At 50.2% G+C, this 17,993-nt stretch overlaps 7 protein-coding genes across 7 annotated transcripts; 1 reads left to right on the forward strand and 6 right to left on the reverse strand.

Annotated features, from left to right (window-relative positions):
- Positions 1-338: 338 nt before the first annotated feature.
- Positions 339-2,482, forward strand: FIBRA_07890 (uncharacterized protein; the record flags this gene model as incomplete). Its single annotated transcript, XM_012329553.1, has 13 exons — positions 339-360; positions 419-605; positions 664-750; positions 799-869; positions 926-1,018; positions 1,067-1,115; positions 1,172-1,323; positions 1,388-1,573; positions 1,625-1,684; positions 1,737-2,033; positions 2,086-2,142; positions 2,202-2,430; positions 2,473-2,482. 13 exons carry the CDS (start codon positions 339-341, stop codon positions 2,480-2,482), a joined length of 1,500 nt encoding a protein of 499 aa, XP_012184943.1.
- Positions 2,483-2,616: 134 nt separating this feature from the next.
- FIBRA_07891 (uncharacterized protein) lies at positions 2,617-3,598 on the reverse strand (the record flags this gene model as incomplete). The annotated part of the gene is made up of 5 exons (XM_012329554.1): positions 2,617-2,940; positions 3,002-3,057; positions 3,120-3,305; positions 3,354-3,450; positions 3,503-3,598. The coding sequence occupies 5 exons, from the start codon at positions 3,596-3,598 to the stop codon at positions 2,617-2,619; spliced, it is 759 nt and encodes a 252-aa protein (XP_012184944.1).
- Positions 3,599-4,050: 452 nt separating this feature from the next.
- Positions 4,051-5,928, reverse strand: FIBRA_07892 (uncharacterized protein; the record flags this gene model as incomplete). Its single annotated transcript, XM_012329555.1, has 5 exons — positions 4,051-5,216; positions 5,305-5,389; positions 5,449-5,535; positions 5,604-5,707; positions 5,778-5,928. 5 exons carry the CDS (start codon positions 5,926-5,928, stop codon positions 4,051-4,053), a joined length of 1,593 nt encoding a protein of 530 aa, XP_012184945.1.
- A 720-nt stretch (positions 5,929-6,648) lies between these two features.
- Positions 6,649-7,434, reverse strand: FIBRA_07893 (uncharacterized protein; the record flags this gene model as incomplete). The annotated part of the gene is made up of 4 exons (XM_012329556.1): positions 6,649-6,834; positions 6,889-7,116; positions 7,175-7,267; positions 7,333-7,434. 4 exons carry the CDS (start codon positions 7,432-7,434, stop codon positions 6,649-6,651), a joined length of 609 nt encoding a protein of 202 aa, XP_012184946.1.
- A 543-nt stretch (positions 7,435-7,977) lies between these two features.
- FIBRA_07894 (uncharacterized protein) lies at positions 7,978-8,817 on the reverse strand (the record flags this gene model as incomplete). The annotated part of the gene is made up of 5 exons (XM_012329557.1): positions 7,978-8,112; positions 8,168-8,269; positions 8,360-8,470; positions 8,549-8,641; positions 8,716-8,817. 5 exons carry the CDS (start codon positions 8,815-8,817, stop codon positions 7,978-7,980), a joined length of 543 nt encoding a protein of 180 aa, XP_012184947.1.
- A 1,161-nt stretch (positions 8,818-9,978) lies between these two features.
- FIBRA_07895 (uncharacterized protein) lies at positions 9,979-12,454 on the reverse strand (the record flags this gene model as incomplete). Its single annotated transcript, XM_012329558.1, has 9 exons — positions 9,979-10,622; positions 10,669-11,211; positions 11,258-11,350; positions 11,417-11,435; positions 11,492-11,545; positions 11,608-11,645; positions 11,700-11,758; positions 12,062-12,371; positions 12,418-12,454. The coding sequence occupies 9 exons, from the start codon at positions 12,452-12,454 to the stop codon at positions 9,979-9,981; spliced, it is 1,797 nt and encodes a 598-aa protein (XP_012184948.1).
- Positions 12,455-16,546: 4,092 nt separating this feature from the next.
- Positions 16,547-17,374, reverse strand: FIBRA_07896 (uncharacterized protein; the record flags this gene model as incomplete). The annotated part of the gene is made up of 6 exons (XM_012329559.1): positions 16,547-16,575; positions 16,637-16,748; positions 16,817-16,861; positions 16,917-16,980; positions 17,035-17,219; positions 17,297-17,374. 6 exons carry the CDS (start codon positions 17,372-17,374, stop codon positions 16,547-16,549), a joined length of 513 nt encoding a protein of 170 aa, XP_012184949.1.
- Positions 17,375-17,993: the final 619 nt, after the last annotated feature.

The following is a 17,993-nucleotide window of genomic DNA, read 5'->3' on the forward strand; positions in this document are numbered from 1 at the left end:
GCTCAATAGGCAGGCCCAGTCAAAGCTATGTAATCGGCGTCCCAGTCCCGTAGAAGAGGACGAGTAAAGATGGGACGCTAGCTTGATTAGATATGAACAGGACCGGAGTTGGCTCCAGCCAATCATGACCTGGCGTTCCTACGAGACTGCCCAATCGGGGCAAGAATGCTCTCACTCGCACTTCGAGGCGAAATCCTTTCATCCATCTTCCAGCAGTTGTTCAGCTAGCCGTTCCATACAAATTGTCCGATGGCTACCACCACGCCACTCAGGACTCCGTCTTCCTCTTCGCCACGCCCGGGGCTTTTTCTATCCTACAGAATCGCTCCATTTCAGCGATGAACACCGATTCGGAGGAGCGTACGTTCTCAGTGATTTTGCTCCAAAAATGTCATTTATGGAATATGAAATTGTACAGTGAAAAAGCCTAGAGTCTCTGTCATTGAAGATGTTGAGAAGCATGGTCCTGTGCCTCACATTGAAGAGGACCTCGACTCACAGGCCGAATTACCTGACGCAGTGGACGAAGCGACGATAGTCCACAAGATAGATAAGCATGTCATTCCGGTCTTGTGCTTATTGTATCTTCTGGCATTTCTCGACCGGTGAGTTCATAGACGTTGAGTGCGTTCGGCACGTTTACACCCAGCTTATATTGTGCAGTGTGAATATATCAAATGCCGCCGTCTTTGGTCTCACCGAAGATCTGCATCTCGTTGGCGATCAGTATAATAACGCTCTAGTAGTATTGTGAGTCTCCGAGCTCTAATATTTATCTGGTACTCAAAATTTCCTCAGCTTTGTGCCCTACGTCCTTTTTGAAATACCCTCGAATGCGTTGCTCAAATACTTTAGACCGCATATCTGGCGTATGTCTTTTTCATCCATGCTGCCTTAAATACTTTCTCACTCTGATGTTGTTCAGTGTCAGTTTGCATGTTCTTTTTTGGTCTTGTCTCTATATGTCAAGGATTGGTCCGCAACTATAGCGGCTTAGTAGCCTGTCGCTTCTTCTTAGGTGATTGTTACCCACTCATCCTTTGAATGCCATTCACCTGTATTCTAGGTCTCGCCGAAAGTGGAGTTTTCCCTGCGTGTTTCTACTTGATCGCAATGTTCGTTCTCTGGTCATGCATCTTTCTGCGGGCTTGACTCCGCTGACGATACACAGGTGGTACAAACGCGCAGAGGCACAAAAGCGATATACATTTTTCTTCTGTTCTGTCACATTGGCAGGTGCATTTGGCGGCCTCCTTGCCAGTGCGATTGGGAAGATGGACGGAATGCGGGGTTATCGCGGTTGGCGATGGATTTTCATTCTAGGTTTGTTATCTTGTTATTGTTTCAAGCGACTCCCGTAAGTGTTGACTTCTGTCTGCTGATACAGAGGGCGTGGCTACCTGTGTTATCTCCCTTCTCTTGTCCTTCGCCATCTCTGATTTTCCAGAGGAGGCAACATGGTTGACGGCCGCTGAGAAGAAGTTCGTAAAGGACCGTCTGAAAGCTGATGTGGGAGAGTCCAGGAGGCACGACCCATTGACTATCCGCGGGATCCTCAGTGTCTTCAAGGATTGTGAGTCCTTGAAGGGAACACTGGCTGACCATTGCTAAACTGAGCCCGTAGATAAAATCATTGTGGGAGGATTCATGTACTTCGGCATCATTGTGCCAGCCTACGGTTATGGTACGCAATCTTTTTTGCAATGGATCTCCCGGAAGTTCATCTTTCTTTTCAGCATATTTCGCTCCCTCTATCATTGCGACGCTCGGACATGGCGCGATTCGCACACAGCTGCTCTCCGTTCCTCCATGGGCGTGTAGCTTCGTCCTCGCCATGACTGTCGCCGTTGCGTCCGACCACTTTCGTCATCGCTTCCTCTTCGTTCTTATTCCTACCGCAATCGGCCTTGCGGGATTTATCATTCTACTAGTAGTACACGACAATACGCACCTCCAGTACGCGGCACTGTTCCTGGCAAGCACAGGCACGTACTCTGCCATGCCAATGATGATATGCTGGTTTAATACCAATCGTGCGTCGCATCTACTTCCGGTTTGCCTATGGACTTCATTGACTTGATGCAGTTGCCGGTCATCGCAGACGTGCAGTGGGCACAGCCTGGCAAATTGGCTTTGGGAACAGTAAGTTTAAACCTGTAATATCATTGTCTATGAAAATCTAACGAGTTGTATTGCATTAGTTGGTGGAATCATCGCCGTGTATGCCTTCCTTGCAAAGGATGCCCCCGACTACATCTCCGGTTACACACTATGTGTCGTGTTCATTTGCCTGTCCGCTCTTGCAGATGTCATCTATTTCCTTGGTGTTCTTTTAGAGAATCAGCGACGAGATCGAGCCCTTGTGAAGGGCACCGTGATGCTCACGGACAACGAAAAGGCAGAAATGGGTGATTTGAACCCAGACTACAGGTATATGTTGTAATGCGTGATAACTGGACGATTGAACGCTAGGATACGATGACATTACAAGATTTCATACCTACGATTGTATATTCTCGTACGAATGTATATTAATACTATTTTCTTCTAGTTCCCCGCTTAATACATGCCTTTTCAATATCTCTCATTCTGCCTGCATCACGATCACGGCAACAGTTACAATGTCAGCTCATCCAATGCTTGACAGACGTCGTCCGCTTGGCTGGGTGTCAGTCCCATATCTTTTCGAACAAGGTCAATGCAATACTCTTCTGGCCACCCAAGGAGCATGTGAATGCCCGCTTTGCTGTCAATTCCTACCTGACCGAATGCTGTAATATACTTCTCTAGCTTCGGACTGGACCGTTGGATGAACTGTAGGAAGGAGCCAGTATTAGACTCCGATGCAGCTGCGGTCTCAACCGCAACTTCGGGCCAAGTTGAACTGGGACACAAGCTCGAAGCACTCGTAACCTCATCAAGCGCAGCGATGGGCTCAACCTAATATGAAAACCGTGCCGTTCATCAATTTGCGAGATTCTGCAACAGGGGATTGGCCCACCGTGACTTCGATTTGTCGATCGTCAGTCTGAGCTTGATAAGTCTGGGCGTGGTCAACTGAGCAACGGGGTCAGGTCACTGCTGCACTTTCCCCGAGACTATTAACGAGCCTTTAATACACGCTGGCACTTTCTTCTGCGACTGATTGAGGTTGGTGGGTGGAACTCGATGACCGTGTCTAATGCCAGTACTCTTCTTTATCCAGTGTCGCCTTGCACGCACGTAGCGATCCAAAAACTGGTCTATTGGCCAGGCTCCTTCGTAGTACTTTCGCAAAAATGGATGTCTTGCGCATGCCTCCAAGTCTAGGTCAGCATTTCAACGTTCTCAAGTTGAATGTGAGAAATTTTCACTTGCCTCATCTTGGAGCTTTCTTTTTGCCGTCGGATTCTGCGTCGCATACGTGAGCCGCACATCAAGATGTTGATCTGCAAGAGTGCGCAAGCATGCCTATTACATCCGTACATCAATGGGAGCACGATTCTCATGATTCATGACTTACAGTCAGTTCTCTAAATTTTGATTCCGTGATGTGCATGCGTTTCCTCAGAGAGGATCTGTCAGGAGATTTCGGAATAGGTTTTGATGGCACACGCATTGCGAGAGTAAGAGTTGAGCGGAGGATTGGGTGACCACGAGGTCGTCCAAGCTGCATACTAATTAAATAGCAACTCGCGACTCGGTGCCTTTTACCATTCTGTAATCCTCAGGGCTGATACTGTACTGATTCGAGAACATTCACAGGAAGAGACATTATTGCGTCGTGTAGTCGCAGTTTGGTCGCGGTCATGTTCTTCGTGTGATCGCCCTTCGCACGCACAAGACCCAACCTGTATGAATCAATCGAGCGCTCTGCTCAGAGTCACCGCGCAAAGGTAAATGTGAAATTATGGAAAGGTCAGGTATATCAGATGGTTGATCCTGTACAATATGCTAATACAACATATAAGTATAAACACTCGGACAACAAAATAAAGACAAGCCCGTGAATCCAAAGCCCGCGCCTCGACATCCAACTGCAGGACACGCACTCATCGGACATATGCAGAACTAGTCTTCGTCGCTCTCATCGCTGCTCGAGAAATCCTCATCGTCTCCCCAATCAATTGCGCTCGCACCACCGCCTGAGGGTCGATCCGCCACAGGTGAAATCGCTCCAGCGAGAAAATCATCTGGTTCGTCTTCCACAGGCTCCACCTCCACCTCCTGAGCGCCGCCGAGCTGCTGGTTCATTTCAGCTTCAAACGCGTTCATGTCAATCTCCATCTCTTCCATGTCCTCGTCCTCGTCGTCTTCATCTGCAGCTTCCGCAGCCGGATCAATCTCCTCCATCATGATTGTCCGCGTAAGGGGTGGAGGTTCGACAACGCGTGGTGCTGGTGGGACAACCGGTGCAGGTATCTCATCCCACTCTTCCTCGTCTGAGTCTAGGGACGTGGTATGTACTGGTTGCGCGGACGGCAATGAGATTGCAGTGCTAGGCCCTGGAAGAGATAGTGCTACGGGTTCCGTAGGTAGCGAGGACATCTTTGATGACGACGAAGGCAGAGCGAGGTCGAAGCTGTCCTTCTCTTTCTGTAGCACAGGAGGAGGTGACGGTCGTGATCGTTTCGCGGGCCGCGTCGGCTGGGAAAATTCGAGAACCTCCTCCTCGACACTGGGCGGATGTGCACGCTTGTTACTGGGGGTCCCAGTCGCAGGTTTGACTTTGGGTAAAGCCGGGGAGGTAACAGGTACCGGAACATGGGTTTGTCGAGGTGTTGCCATGACTGACTGAGGTTGGGACAAGGGAGCCTCAGGACGAGGGCGTTTGGTGAGTTTCGGCTTTGCCTTGGGCACCGAACTGGGTTCAGACGGCCGTTCCGGTAATGTTGATGGAGGTCGAAGCGGCTCAATGATTTCTCCTTCGCTCTCCTCCTCTTCCTTTCTGAGCGAAGCTTTGTCTGCCTGCGAAAGCTCTTTCTTTGCCTTGTCTGTCTTCACGAATTTGGGCCGTACAGGAGCCTTTACTTTCGTTTTTGATGGCACAGGAACTTGCGAAGCAAGAGGCGCCTCGTCATCTGGAGATCCAAGGGCGTCCTCCAGGCCTTCGAGGAGCTCTGCCTCAAGATCAAGATCAACATGGGACTTCGAAGTTGCTGGCACATGAGCTGTTGCAATAGGATGTGAATGGTTGGTTGTGGATGAAGATCCTGCGACGCGGGTTGCTGGTAGGGCTGTAACATAACAGGCCATAAATGCAACAAGACATCGGAACTCGTAAGAAATGACTATGGGACTGAAGAAACTGATTTGCGGACGTACGCGAACCTGGGTGCCGGGGAGCGCGAGTAATTTTTTTGTCGTACGTGAGATTGAGGAACGAATCCATCTTCTCTAATGTGTATGTCTGCACGCAGACATAAGGGCCGTCGGGCCAATTGCGAAATTCCGAGAAAGGAGACGTACACCCATCTCCTCATCATAAATCAGAACACAGTCCCACTCTTTGGAGGCATGTTCTTGCCCAACGAACAAATGCCCGCCGTCCTCGACCTGGGCGTAAGGCAAGCGATGAGGATAGTTCAAAATTGACATGAGCCAGTATCAATAGCCATACGCACCTGTGAGCTAGCCCGCTCGACAGTAACGTTTGTTGCATCCTTCCCTCGCTTCACTTCAATGGTCCCCGGGCGCGTCGCGTCTACAGACTCTGGTTTGAAATTGTCTGTTGTCACACAACCAACGCAGTGCATCCATCAGCATATCACAGATATATGCCTGCTGCATGTGCTTACATCGAAAGGAGTAGAAATCCCTGTCAGGGATCTTGCTTTTCGTAGGTGCCGCACCTCCCTTGCGGGCTTTGAGGGCGCGACCGAGGGATGGACCGATGTCCACTGTGTGCCGTCCAGCTGGGGGCATCCAAGATGTGGACGAGGCAGCCATAGTGGAGATGCACTGGCTGCAAGGAGAGAGGGAGGTGGTAGAGCGGAGAAAGAAAGGGAGGTTGGTCTGAGGAGTGTCGCGATCGGGTCTGTGGCGCTTCAAGTGCTATGACCACGCGTCCGGGAAACAAGACCAGAGACGCCCACGCGGTCCGAGTTGAGCCATATTCAAACTTAATCACAATATATTTGTTGGTCTACGTATACACTGGCAATTGCTTCAAGGATGGCATCCTCATCATTGTACACTCCGGGGTGTCCTGCCTAAAAAGACCTACACAGGTCATCCAATACCACTGTGACCTGCCTCAGTTGAAATCTGTTCAGTCCCACATTGTCCTTCAGGAATGCCCAACATTCAGCCTCCAGAAATTGAAGTAATAAAAGAAACCTTTTGATGCTATCCAACCCTGCAGCAGATAAGGATTCAATAAGGTCACTGAGGTCAATCCTGCATGTTTTCATAAAATCAGAGAAGCTGCTGCCAGGTGTCAGTCTTTTGAGGTCCAATGGTTTTGATGACTGTTGTGTGGAGATTTCTGCCCCTGGACTCACTAATGCCTCTATTGCTTTATTCTTTATGAAGGTGTCTGAGTAGTGCAACTCTGAAGTCATGGGCTATGTAGTATACTCACCAATTGATCAGGATCATCCCCAGGTTGTGACCACATAGAGCATGAAGCAGATGTGACTACTGTAATGTTGCTTATGGAATCATCACCTAGCTATCAACAGCATCATCAAGACCTAGACCAGAGATGTTCATGTGATATAATATATCATTGAGACTCACTATGTCAATGTTGCTGGTTTGGACATCCCCGTTCCCTCCCGTGGATGTTTGACCTGTCAAACCTTCAACCCTGGGGTCAGTCGCAGCCAGTCCTGAGGTTGCAGACACAGGGTCCTGCTATATTACAGATGAAGCCAAGACATAATAGGAAATAAGGAGTGGACTCACCACTTGATCTCCTAAAGGGAGAACTGTGCTTCCTTTAAGGTCTGACTCGCCCATCGTTGCATCTGGGTTGTCTGACTCTGGATTATTGGCAACTTGTCCTCTGCCCCCTTGTCCAAACTTGGTTTGCTGTCGGGATACATACGCGGTGTGTCCCAGGTGCTTGATCATATACCATTTGATCGGCCATGCATCCTTATATTTCTTGAATAACGGATAGCGATTGATAGCCTAGATAGCAATGATTACTTATTTCGAATTCTCGCTGTTTTCACAGAAAATGGCTCACCTTCTGCACGAATATATCCCATCTTTCGGGGTCTTGTTGCGTATATGGGACATGGACATCTAGAAATTTTTTTGACAGTGCACGTAGGCACTTCTGTCGTCAGCGGGGGAAATCTTCATGTCAATGTAGCAGATATGGTTGCTATCAGAACAGAAGACCTTGGCGGTTTCAAATGCCCTATCCTCGTTTTGCAGTTTCATTGCTTGCTGCAGAGAGATAGAGCGACGAGGAGGAGGTTCATTGATGAGCTGCGGAGCCATGGTAGGAATGCCGCAAGAATATAGAGAAGTGGAGACTGTCTTATGTACCCTCCGAGACAGAGAGACGGCGGCTTGCCTTCCGGCGGTTCATGGACTGCCACGATACGGATTCCCTCCGTATCAAAATTTGTAGGACCTGAATGCATCGTCGGTGACCTCGTTCCTGAATGGATCAACGCACGCACGCATTGCATGAGGTGTGATTCAAAGCATATGATCACTGCACGAAGTGCATTTCATTGACTCATGTGCATGATCTCCGCCGCTATAACAGCCACATTTGTGTCTCCATGCCGCGAATCGTCCACTGCGCTCTTGCTCAAGTGAATACCGCGTCACCATAATTAGTAAATATCACCGCCGTGTATACAAGAACCGACTTTGCACATCACGTCTGCCTCCGGGAACTAGCTCTGCGAACATCTTCAAGAACCACTGCGACCTGTCTGGCCTGAAACCTATTCAGCCCCAGATCACCCGTAAGAAATATGTGTCGTTCGGCATCTGAAAACTCCAGCAGCGATAAAAAATCCACCTGGTTCATCAAGCCTGCCTCTTGGAAGCACGGCTGAGATCTATGCACCGGGATCGAAGCCATGCGACGAATTCCTTGACGCATGAAGGAGTCGCCGCTTCACCTGCCACAACCATTCTCACGTTATTCCCAACGGTAACTTCCTACTCACTGTCAGTGTATGCATGGCTATCGCAGCATTTGTCGAACGTTGCTCACCTTCGAGCTGACTCTATGACACTCAGGCTCATATTTGGAATCGCTCTGCGGAGAAGCTGGCACCATCGCCCCGGAAATTACGACTCCAGCAGATTGATCGAGCTGAGCAACGCAGTGTGAAATGAGAAGAATCCGACTACTTACCGGACGAGCTTCACACCTTCTTTGGACAACCTCCGCGTTGCCACTCACCTTGCACTGCTGGCGAGCATTATACGATGTATGGCCCAGGCACTTGCGCATGTACCATTTTATCGGCCACTGGTTCTTGTATCTTCTGAACAGCGGGTGCCGCGCGACAGCCTGGACGCATGGAAGCATCAGCGACACGACCTCGCCACGACCGCTGCCAGACTAGCTTCGTTGAATCCGAGCACTCACCTTCTGGACGAACGTTTCCCACTTCGCAGGATCTTGCTGTCCGAACGGGTGGCCTTCGTCCAGTATATCCTTCGAGAGCTCTCTCAGACATTTCTGTGCGGCAGACGTGGTTCGCCCATTAATTCTCCATGACGATGGTTTCGCTATCGAGACCTAAGCAGACGCACTTTTATCGCGTCAAACGTCCCCGGGTCCGCTGAGAGGCCCATGGCGTCCTGGAGCGATGTGATCCCTCCTTTACCACAGACAGGACGAGGAATAGGTGCCATGCGCGACAATTACAATCAACGAGCTGCGAAGTCTTCAATGGACTACACTCACCGCCCGTCGCGGCGCCGTATATGTACCAAACCATGGGTAGGGCTGCGGGCACACAGTCGATGCCGGCTAAGAGCACTATTTCGCGCCGATAAGCCCCAAACTCATCGCTATCCTCGCGTCCAAAGTTGGGCAGAGTCTCTGAGCGCGAGTGGACGGCCACCAACCGGCGTCGAGCAATGCGATCAACTGAGGAGGCGATCGTCGATGCCCGAAAAGGCAGGCGTTGTGTTCGCCGGGTTGCGTGCGTCGCACGTATTGCGAGCGAATGTCTCTACTCGCCCCACGAGTCATATAGCCCACGTCTAGTTCATGAGTCGCACGGATGACTCGGGAAATCGAATACATACAGATCTTCAGCTGGACATACCACACGCAAAACACGCACTTTGCACCAATTCGACTTCGAGTTCTTCGAAGCTTGCTGGCTTGAGGAATGCTGATAGCGAGTCATACCCAGGGAAACCGATTTCGTATGTGAGTCAAGTTTCCGCGGTAATTCCGTAAACTATCAACGGCTGGCATTGAATATTGCTGGATCTCGCATGGTAAGGGAAACACGAATGTTGAGTCATATAACAACACAGGCAAAAGAAACAGTCATTTGATACATGTACATACTCTACAACAATTGACTCGCTGACGATTATCAGCGCACGCGCTAACAATACAACAACTATCAAACATATAACATCCTCACTCAACCTCATGTCTGGATCTGAGCATAGGCTGGCGAAATTCGAAGGCGTCGCAGGACCACGAGTCAGTGGCACCGTCTCGTGCGTGCATGGCGCGGAACTGGTCGCCGGCGGCCAGCGAAGATGGCATTGCACGCACGAAAGTAGGAAGACGAGGGGTAGAGTGCGAGTGGCAGCGGAGGCAACTGGGAAGGATAGCGACTAAGCGAATACTACTATTTGACAGGTGAGACGATCTTCAGAGCGTTGACGATGGTGATAATATAACGGGTACAAGGTTGGGCGCTTTATGCATGCGATGCCGTGTATACGAGGTGGAAGAGGAGCGAGAGAGAAGGACAGGCCAGACAGACAGTGGACACAGGTGGTTGATCGGCAATCGCCGCGGACCAGCAAATCAAACTCGCGCAGGAACTAATCCACGCGCATTGGACTCCCTGGCACATCCATCATACCCTTCTGCTGTTGCGTAACTCTTGCCAGCGGACTGCTTTTATCTGCGTCCACCGTGCGTCGATGTCTTCTCCCCAACAGCGTCGCGTTGTCCAAATCAAGCTCGAAAGGCTGATTTCCCCTCCTTCCTCGATCGCGTGGCCCCGCACGTCCATCATAATCCTGCACTGCCCGCTTTGCTGCTACTTTCGCACCCGCGCCAATCCCTGCTTGCCCAGCCGGTGTGACCTGCCGACCGCGGGCGATCGTGACAGGTTCCAGAGCGTCGTCGTCGTCGTCTTCGTCGCTCTCGTTCAGGTTTGTGAGGAACCCGCGGTTTGCACCGCCCTTGGCTGCACGCCGACGCGCTCCTTCCTCTTCCATTCGGTGCACCGCATACGTGATGTCGAACGCCTCCTTGAGCGTAGCTATTCCTGGCGAGCGCACCGCCGACGACGTGCCACCGCGTGCGGTCATCAGTAAGGGCGAATCTTGGGGTGCCGTAAAAGGCGTAGGGGGAGGGGCTGGAGCTGGAGCGGCGTTACACCATGGATGCGCGAGGAACTCATCGATGGTATAACGCTGTGCAGGGTCCACGCACAACAGATGCGTAATGAGATCCTTGGCTGGCAAAGGTCAACAAACGCATAAGAGGAAGCTGAAATAACTCACCAGAAGCGCTGATCGTATCCCACCAGGGGCTTAGGAAGGTATAGTGTCCCCGCGCAACCTTTTCCGTCAAGACGTTGATACTTTCATCGTAGAATGGCGGGAATCCGCACAGTAGGGTGTATAGCACACACCCCAACGCCCACATGTCTACACTCTTGCTGTATCGCTCGTCCTTTACAATCTCGGGTGCGGTATATCCAACCGTGCCGCAAGGGGTCATTGTCTGCTCGTCCCAGACGACCTTACTCAGGCCAAAGTCCGCGATTTTGACACGACCGATGCCGCCGCCGCCAACGCCGGGAATGAACTCGCCCTCATCCTCTTTCTCTTCCTCGAATTGCTTTGTTGGGGAATTTTTGCTTGGAACAATCGCAATCTTGTCGAAGAGGAGATTTTCGGGCTTGATATCTCGATGCACGACTCCCCGTTCCTCGTGAAGGTATCGAATGCCGTGGGCCACCTGCAGAATCACATGTCGTGCTAGGTTTTCACTAAAATACGTTAGTTTCACAATCTGGTGGAACAGCTCGCCGCCCTCAAGCACTAGACGACATCAGCTACGATCAATGGCGGTACACAAATGACTCACACTCTAGGATTAGAAAGTAATGCTCTTGTGACTCGAAGAACGCAAGGAGCTTTACGATAGATGGGTGGTTGATGCCTCGCATAATCTGCACCTCTACGCCGTGAGCCATTAGTACAACCATTGACCCTACATGTTTTACACTGGGGACATGCCACACACCTTTGAGGATATTCGTGCGCTAGCAGACAATGAAATGGGTCAGCAAGGAACGATGACCACTCAAGCAGGAAGCACCTCTGTCACCCGCGGCTTCTTTTTAAACTCGCGGTTCAGATGCTTGTCACCGGCCTAGGGCAACGGCGCAGAGGGAGGTTGAATAGAGAACGGCAGGGGGATAGGTGAACACTAACCTGTGACGCGCTAAGCTCGTATTTCCGCACAACTTTGACTGGGAGCGGAGGATAAGGTGAACATGCGTATGGAAATTATGCGATGGCAATACCTGCGACCCTCTGGCCCGTTCGAATATCAACGGCCTTGTAAACGTTTGAGAATGCACCACTGGAGAGGATGAGTCAGCTCTGCCTAGGGAGTAAAAGCAAGCATCGGATCGCCAGTGCATCACTCAATCTTGCGGCTTCTCCCAATGAGAGGACCGATGAATGAGGATACAATCGGAACGACAGATGGGCGCTGAGAAATTTGAGGGATCCGAGCATCGGCAAGTGGACCGACTGTGCTCTGGATGGCGTATGGTATCCGTAACAGCCCGAGACGCGAGAAAGACGAGAAGCGACACGACGACGGGAGAGACAGTGGAGTGGGAGGGAGACGACGCGAGATGATAGGGGACCGGACACTCACTCTCCCATCTTGTCTAGCAGCTTGAAGTTCTCGAGGCCCTTGTAGATGGGCATCTTGTCTTGTGCCTCGCGTTCTTCTTGAACGATGGATTCGACGTGCTCCTTGTACTTTACGGAGTTCTTCTTGGCGGGCTGTTGGTGGTGTTCGTGTTGATGTTCGTGCTGGGCGGGCTGGACGGCTTGTGGAGGGAGCATGTCGCGCTGGCGATGCTGCTGGGCCGGCTGATGCTGATGCTGCGGGACTGCGTAGGGCTGGAGGGGTTCGTCCTGCTGTCTTACGGCGTGGTGGTTCTTTCCATGGCGAATGAGATCTAGGGAGGGGTGAGAGTGGTGGTGGGAGGAAGAAAAGAGACGGACTCTTGAAAGCGTCGACGACGCCGGTTCCGGATGGCATTTGTGGGCGGGTGAGAAGCGGGGGGGAGGATGGGAGAGACGACAGAGGACGATGCAGCAGGCCGCTCCGCCGCCCGCCAGGTCTTTCGTCCTGGCCCGGCGGATGCCGTCTCGCCCCCACGTCATCGCCCAGTCCTGCTCCATCTCTTGTCCTCTGCCCCAGTCTCGCCTCGTCGCCCCCAGTCTCGAGGGGGGGAGGAGGCCGTCTGCACTCCGTGTGCTCTCGTCGCCGCTCTGCCTCTTTCCTCCTACTACCTCCTCGCCCCCCCTCGACAGCCCGGAAGACAGAGAGGGCAGCAATGCAACTCGGACAGAAAACAAAACCTTCTCCACCGCTCCGAGTGGCTTGATCGTCGTGTCGCGATCGTCATCCAGCTCGGCTACTGTCTTCACTCGATTACCTCACGACCCGACTGGTCATCGCCTATCGCCCATTCACCTCTCCTCGATCACTTTTCGCCTCCGACCATTCCAGCCTTTTCTATGTTTGTATATGATCCTCGGACGTCTCCAATGTCACGCGCGCAGGCTTCATGTAGAAATTATGACATGTATACCATCCCAACCTTGGCTAATATCCGAATAATATCCTCTCCGGTGCTTGACCACCCGTATGTATCTCCCAAGCAGGCTCCACATGGCCCCATCTTCCTATTGATACGCAGACTTTGGTGCGCCCACCTGCATACAGTTCGCTGAGCTTCCGTGTTGCACGCCGCCATTCTGCGCTGGTCTTTAGGGGCTTGCAGACTGACCCCCATGGGCCTCGGCCCTCCGTGAACGTTCTGCGAATCTTGCCAACCATCACACGCGGCGTGAAGCTCACAGCCTTTATCCTCGCGAAGTCCTGGCAGAATACATTCGCGGGACGGGCGAGCCCGGTATCACACATCATGCTGCCTTCGTCGTGAGCAATCCATTATGGGTCTTGCTCAACAATGAGCCAGCGTGACTGATGAGGTACCGATAATATAATGCTCTTGACCCTCGACGATTTTGTATCTTTCATCCCCTGCCTTGTTTCCAGATGCGACCTCCACGCACTCGCATACCTAAGCCCTCGGTGCGGCGTTCGATGGCGCGGCAAATGCACCTCCAGAAGTCCGAATTCGGGCAATTCTCAGTGAGTATAGAGCATACTTATCAAAGATACTGCGACTGACACTGGCTGCACTTAGGCGTGTATGCGCAGCCTTGCAGCCAAATATTTGGACATGACGCTATCTTACTCAAACCAGAATTTTGACGCACTGCTAATGCTTCATGATGAGGTGACTAGTGGCATCGGTTACATCAGAACGTAGCTGACTCTGGATTGGAGGCATTGTCGATGCACCCCTTCCTTTTTGAACATTTTGAAGCCGCCTGGCCCATCAAGATGTACTTGATATCATATTTAAGCACCTTTCAAATCTTGTCAAAGAAGCATTCTTTGGTTCGCCGACGCTATGGTTTGCCTGTGAGGGCCAGCCATATATCACAAGTCAATGCAGATAATGCAGCAAACCTGGTGGTTTGTTCTTTGAGTATATCACTTAGTGTCTAGTCTCATCACACCAACCAGCATGTACATGAAGGGCTTGTGACCAGAAGCCCCACAGCACCTGTGCTGGTTGAAGCAGCACCAGCTACAGTATGCATAACAATGAGCAGTACTTCCCATCATCTGACCAGAACTGCTACATACAGCTGGAGGCACTCAATGTACAAAATGCACCCCATATTTCAAACCGGTCTGAGATCTCACATTGCGCTACAGCACCACCTCTGCTCGTGCAAGTTGATCCTATACAGCTATTCGTCCGCCGACACTGTCCAAGACTGGAGAAATATATCGGAGCATTCAGGGAGGAGGTAGGGATCAGCACAGAGGATGGCCTCGTGATGCTCCTGCAGTGGCCCCAGCAACACCGTGATATGCTCGTACGTGAGGATATGAGTTTGCTGCCCAGTCAGGCGCGTGAAGTGTGTGATGCTTTGGACGAGTTGAAGACGCGCTTGCAGCCTGGCTTGAAAGGATGAAAGTCGACTGTGTTCATGTCACGCTAATATGTCGCGAGTGTATGAATACCAGCAGAAATCAATCATGATGGAATGGCGATTATTCAAAGGCGGAATATTGGATCCCTACCTCCACACGGGGAAATATGCAGATTGTGATTGTGTATATACTAGCAAACGTTAAATATGACATTAGAGCACAGCAAAGAGGGTGTCGCTGACACAGAAAATTATGAATCGTCAAATGAAGGCAGGCTCCTGCATGAGAGAGAATGAGGAACTGGCCTAACAAGGACACCAGACAGATGTAGAGTACGAGCCATGAATTTCGGGCAAAAATTACAGACCAAAATGAATACGACGGCTGGAAGGAAACCTCGTTGTGATATAGCATTACATGTCTCTAATGGTTCTAGATGAACGCAAAGTATGGAGAAATCATTCGCAATAAATGTGAAATATATCGGAACATATAAAATCATAACGACCTACAGGTATGGTATAAGTCAATGGCAGCAGACTGTACAAGAGAGTCTCGAAGCTATGTAGTATCATGGCCGAGCAGGTTGAAGTGGCTGAGCGCTAAGCTTTGCGATCGGCAACGCCCAGAATGATCAAGATCGGACCGTGACCAATTGCATCGCCAAAACACGAGAATCTAGATAATACTGCACAATCACCAGATAATTCGACATGGGCCCTTTTCTCAAGTTATATGAGCAGTGTTTCTCGGGGGCCATGATCTGCATGTCTGATATCATACCTTTCGCTGACTGGATGTCAATCAATTGGCGACCGTCATATTTGCGTACGTTTTTTCTTGCATTTTGGTGATTGGTAAGTCCTCTATTCAATCTAGAGTGTCAAAGCGATAACCCCGACTCGCGTGCGCGGATTCCTGTAGTGTGTATGTGGCACAAGACATAGAAGATATCATGATATGAGCGTCAATGATAGCATCGATAGAAGGTGTATGCTAGTAGCACGGGGTCATGCATTTATGGAGTGACAGGTATCTCATGTAGTAGTGAAGGCATATCTTAGAAGGTAAGAGAATCTTCCGAGTTCTGGCCGACCACACGACGGAAGGAAGCTCATTCACCTGCATCATACTCTTTCCGAGCCTGTGTCGTTGAAAGCCAGGTATGTATTCACACATGAGATTTCAAACTCTTCTACATCTGACTTTGCTGTGATTATGGCACACCTCAATTGTCGGCATAGCGAGACTCTGATTTCTATCACCAAACCCCATCAGCTTAGAACAGGATATTAAATCGAGGTTCGGTGCCTTATTTGTGTTGTGATGCCAGTGATATGATAACTCTGAAACCAGGAATGGGGTATACTATGAAAGTCCGAATCGCAAATCGCTCCCCTGTGGGCTATACTCTCGTGGAGAAAGCTGTGTGGCACTATGCCAACGGTGGAACCTGGACGAGTTGCAATGGCATACAAACTCTAACTATTGGTGGTAGCGGCACTTCGGGAGCGCTCCGATTCAAAAGTGATGCAGATGATGAAGTTGTAGTTGTATTGGGAATCCATGATTACAAGAGATGGTGCGACGTCGTAGTTGACCTTCCTCGAGGGCAAGGTATCATGAAGATATTACCGGAGTACTACGCTGAGCGTGGACGAGGAACAATGCTCCAGCAGCAGCTATCTACCCTTTCCAGGCGCAGCGCCCGGGGTAGGGCAATATCGGTGAACTACGTGGAACAGGGAGCTTCAGACTACACTGTAGATTTGATTTTTTTCTGACAGTGGCAGTTTTGGGTTTTACGACCTCGTCCCATGTAAATCATGCATATTGAAGTTCCAATAAAATCAAAAGGGTGTTTTCAATATGGGTACGAAGCGTCATACAGGATGTAACAGAAAAGTTGACATGACAGAGTATTCTCGCCCATGAATGAAACGCTCATAGCGGTCAGGAATCTGAATATCGACGTAATAATCATAAGTCAGGGCCAGAAAACTATCGCATTGGCCATGTTGCGTCAAATAAGAGGACACTCAGTGATCTCTCTAAACACCTCTTTCAAATAGCTGTCCTAGCTATAAACCTATACCATGTTGAATCTGTTTGCTACGCAATAGATTTCTCCCACGAAAATCCTATTACGCGAAATGTAGTCTAATCAAACGACACACATGGGAAACAAGAGCATGCACACACCTGGTGGATAATAATCGTCACAGCTGAGAAGTGCAGTTATGTCTGTACCGGGCGTGTACCCGGACGGAAAGTAATCAGGGGTTACCGGCGACTGCGATGAGTATTTCTCGATCTACTCGATCGGTTGATATAAATCTTCGTAAGAAGTCTCAATCAAATTGGGGTCATTGGGATACTTACCCTCCATAGCTTGTTTGGGACAGGGGTGTACTCTCTAAGAGAAATCTATTTCTCTGCCGCATCAGTCACCTAAATCCATCAGCCCAGAGGAACAACATACGGGGGATCTATCATTTGCGTCTTCTAAACTCCAGCATAGATTGGGGTTAACATAATCCCTGATGCTGCAACAATCTCATCAGCGCCATCTATAATTGCAAGACATCTGTGACTCTGACATGTAAACGTTTCCTGTGTGCTCCCGCCTTCCGGTGTTAACCTTTTCAAGGAACCAAAAGGTTCCATAGAACTCATCCCCAACAATAGACGACCCATCTATAGACGGATACGGAGCACGACAGTAGTAGTTATGTCGACAGTTCTTGATCTTATATCGATCGTTGAAATGGGCCACCAGCTCCCACTGTCTTCCGTGTTGATATGATCCATCATGACGATTGTCAGTGAATCGAATAATATCAAAGACGTAGTAGACATCACCTTTCCCTCCTCTTCAACAGTGGACTCCATCGGGGGGACTATACAAACAAGGTCCACACCGCGATCATTGCTGGGCATGATTACGCGGTTTTGAAATCTAAGATTTAGGAGCGTGTATGTACCAGATAGCAAAAGCATTTTCGAAGCCGACAAAACCAGATCTTAAAGGGAACTGTTAAGGTCGCGCCGTAGTGAGAGGGATAGTGGCTTATTGTGTTGGTTCACTGGAGAAGAGAGAGTAGGCACTTACACACGATTCTTACATCAGTGGGAAAGCCCGCTCAGAAGGTTTGCAAGGCTCTCGAACCTGTCAATCATTGACTTCACATCACATTTGTTATTGGCCCACGATTCGAACGTTGATCATGCGACTATGTATCGTGGCGTATCTAATCCATCAGGTCACCTAAGCATCTCGAAAACAGATACTAACATACAGACAAAATAATGACAGCACTATATGCACATGTTATCTAGAACAAGCAATATCATCCGACTGCCTTGCTCTAATCCCAAGAAAGAAGTAAAGCCTTCGGCTTGCTCATCCGTCAGCTCCAGAGCCTGCTCGACGCAAAAGAACACTCACGTCGCTTGAATAGTCATACAATGTTTCCGCCCACTCCCCTTCGATTGCATCTTCACACTAAGCTTGCGCTGGGGGCGCTGGAATCAGTACCTCATCCGATAACCCCCCCCC

Source organism: Fibroporia radiculosa, assembly GCF_000313525.1.
Source record: "Fibroporia radiculosa TFFH 294 genomic supercontigs, scaffold17504, whole genome shotgun sequence".
Taxonomy (NCBI): domain Eukaryota; kingdom Fungi; phylum Basidiomycota; class Agaricomycetes; order Polyporales; family Fibroporiaceae; genus Fibroporia; species Fibroporia radiculosa.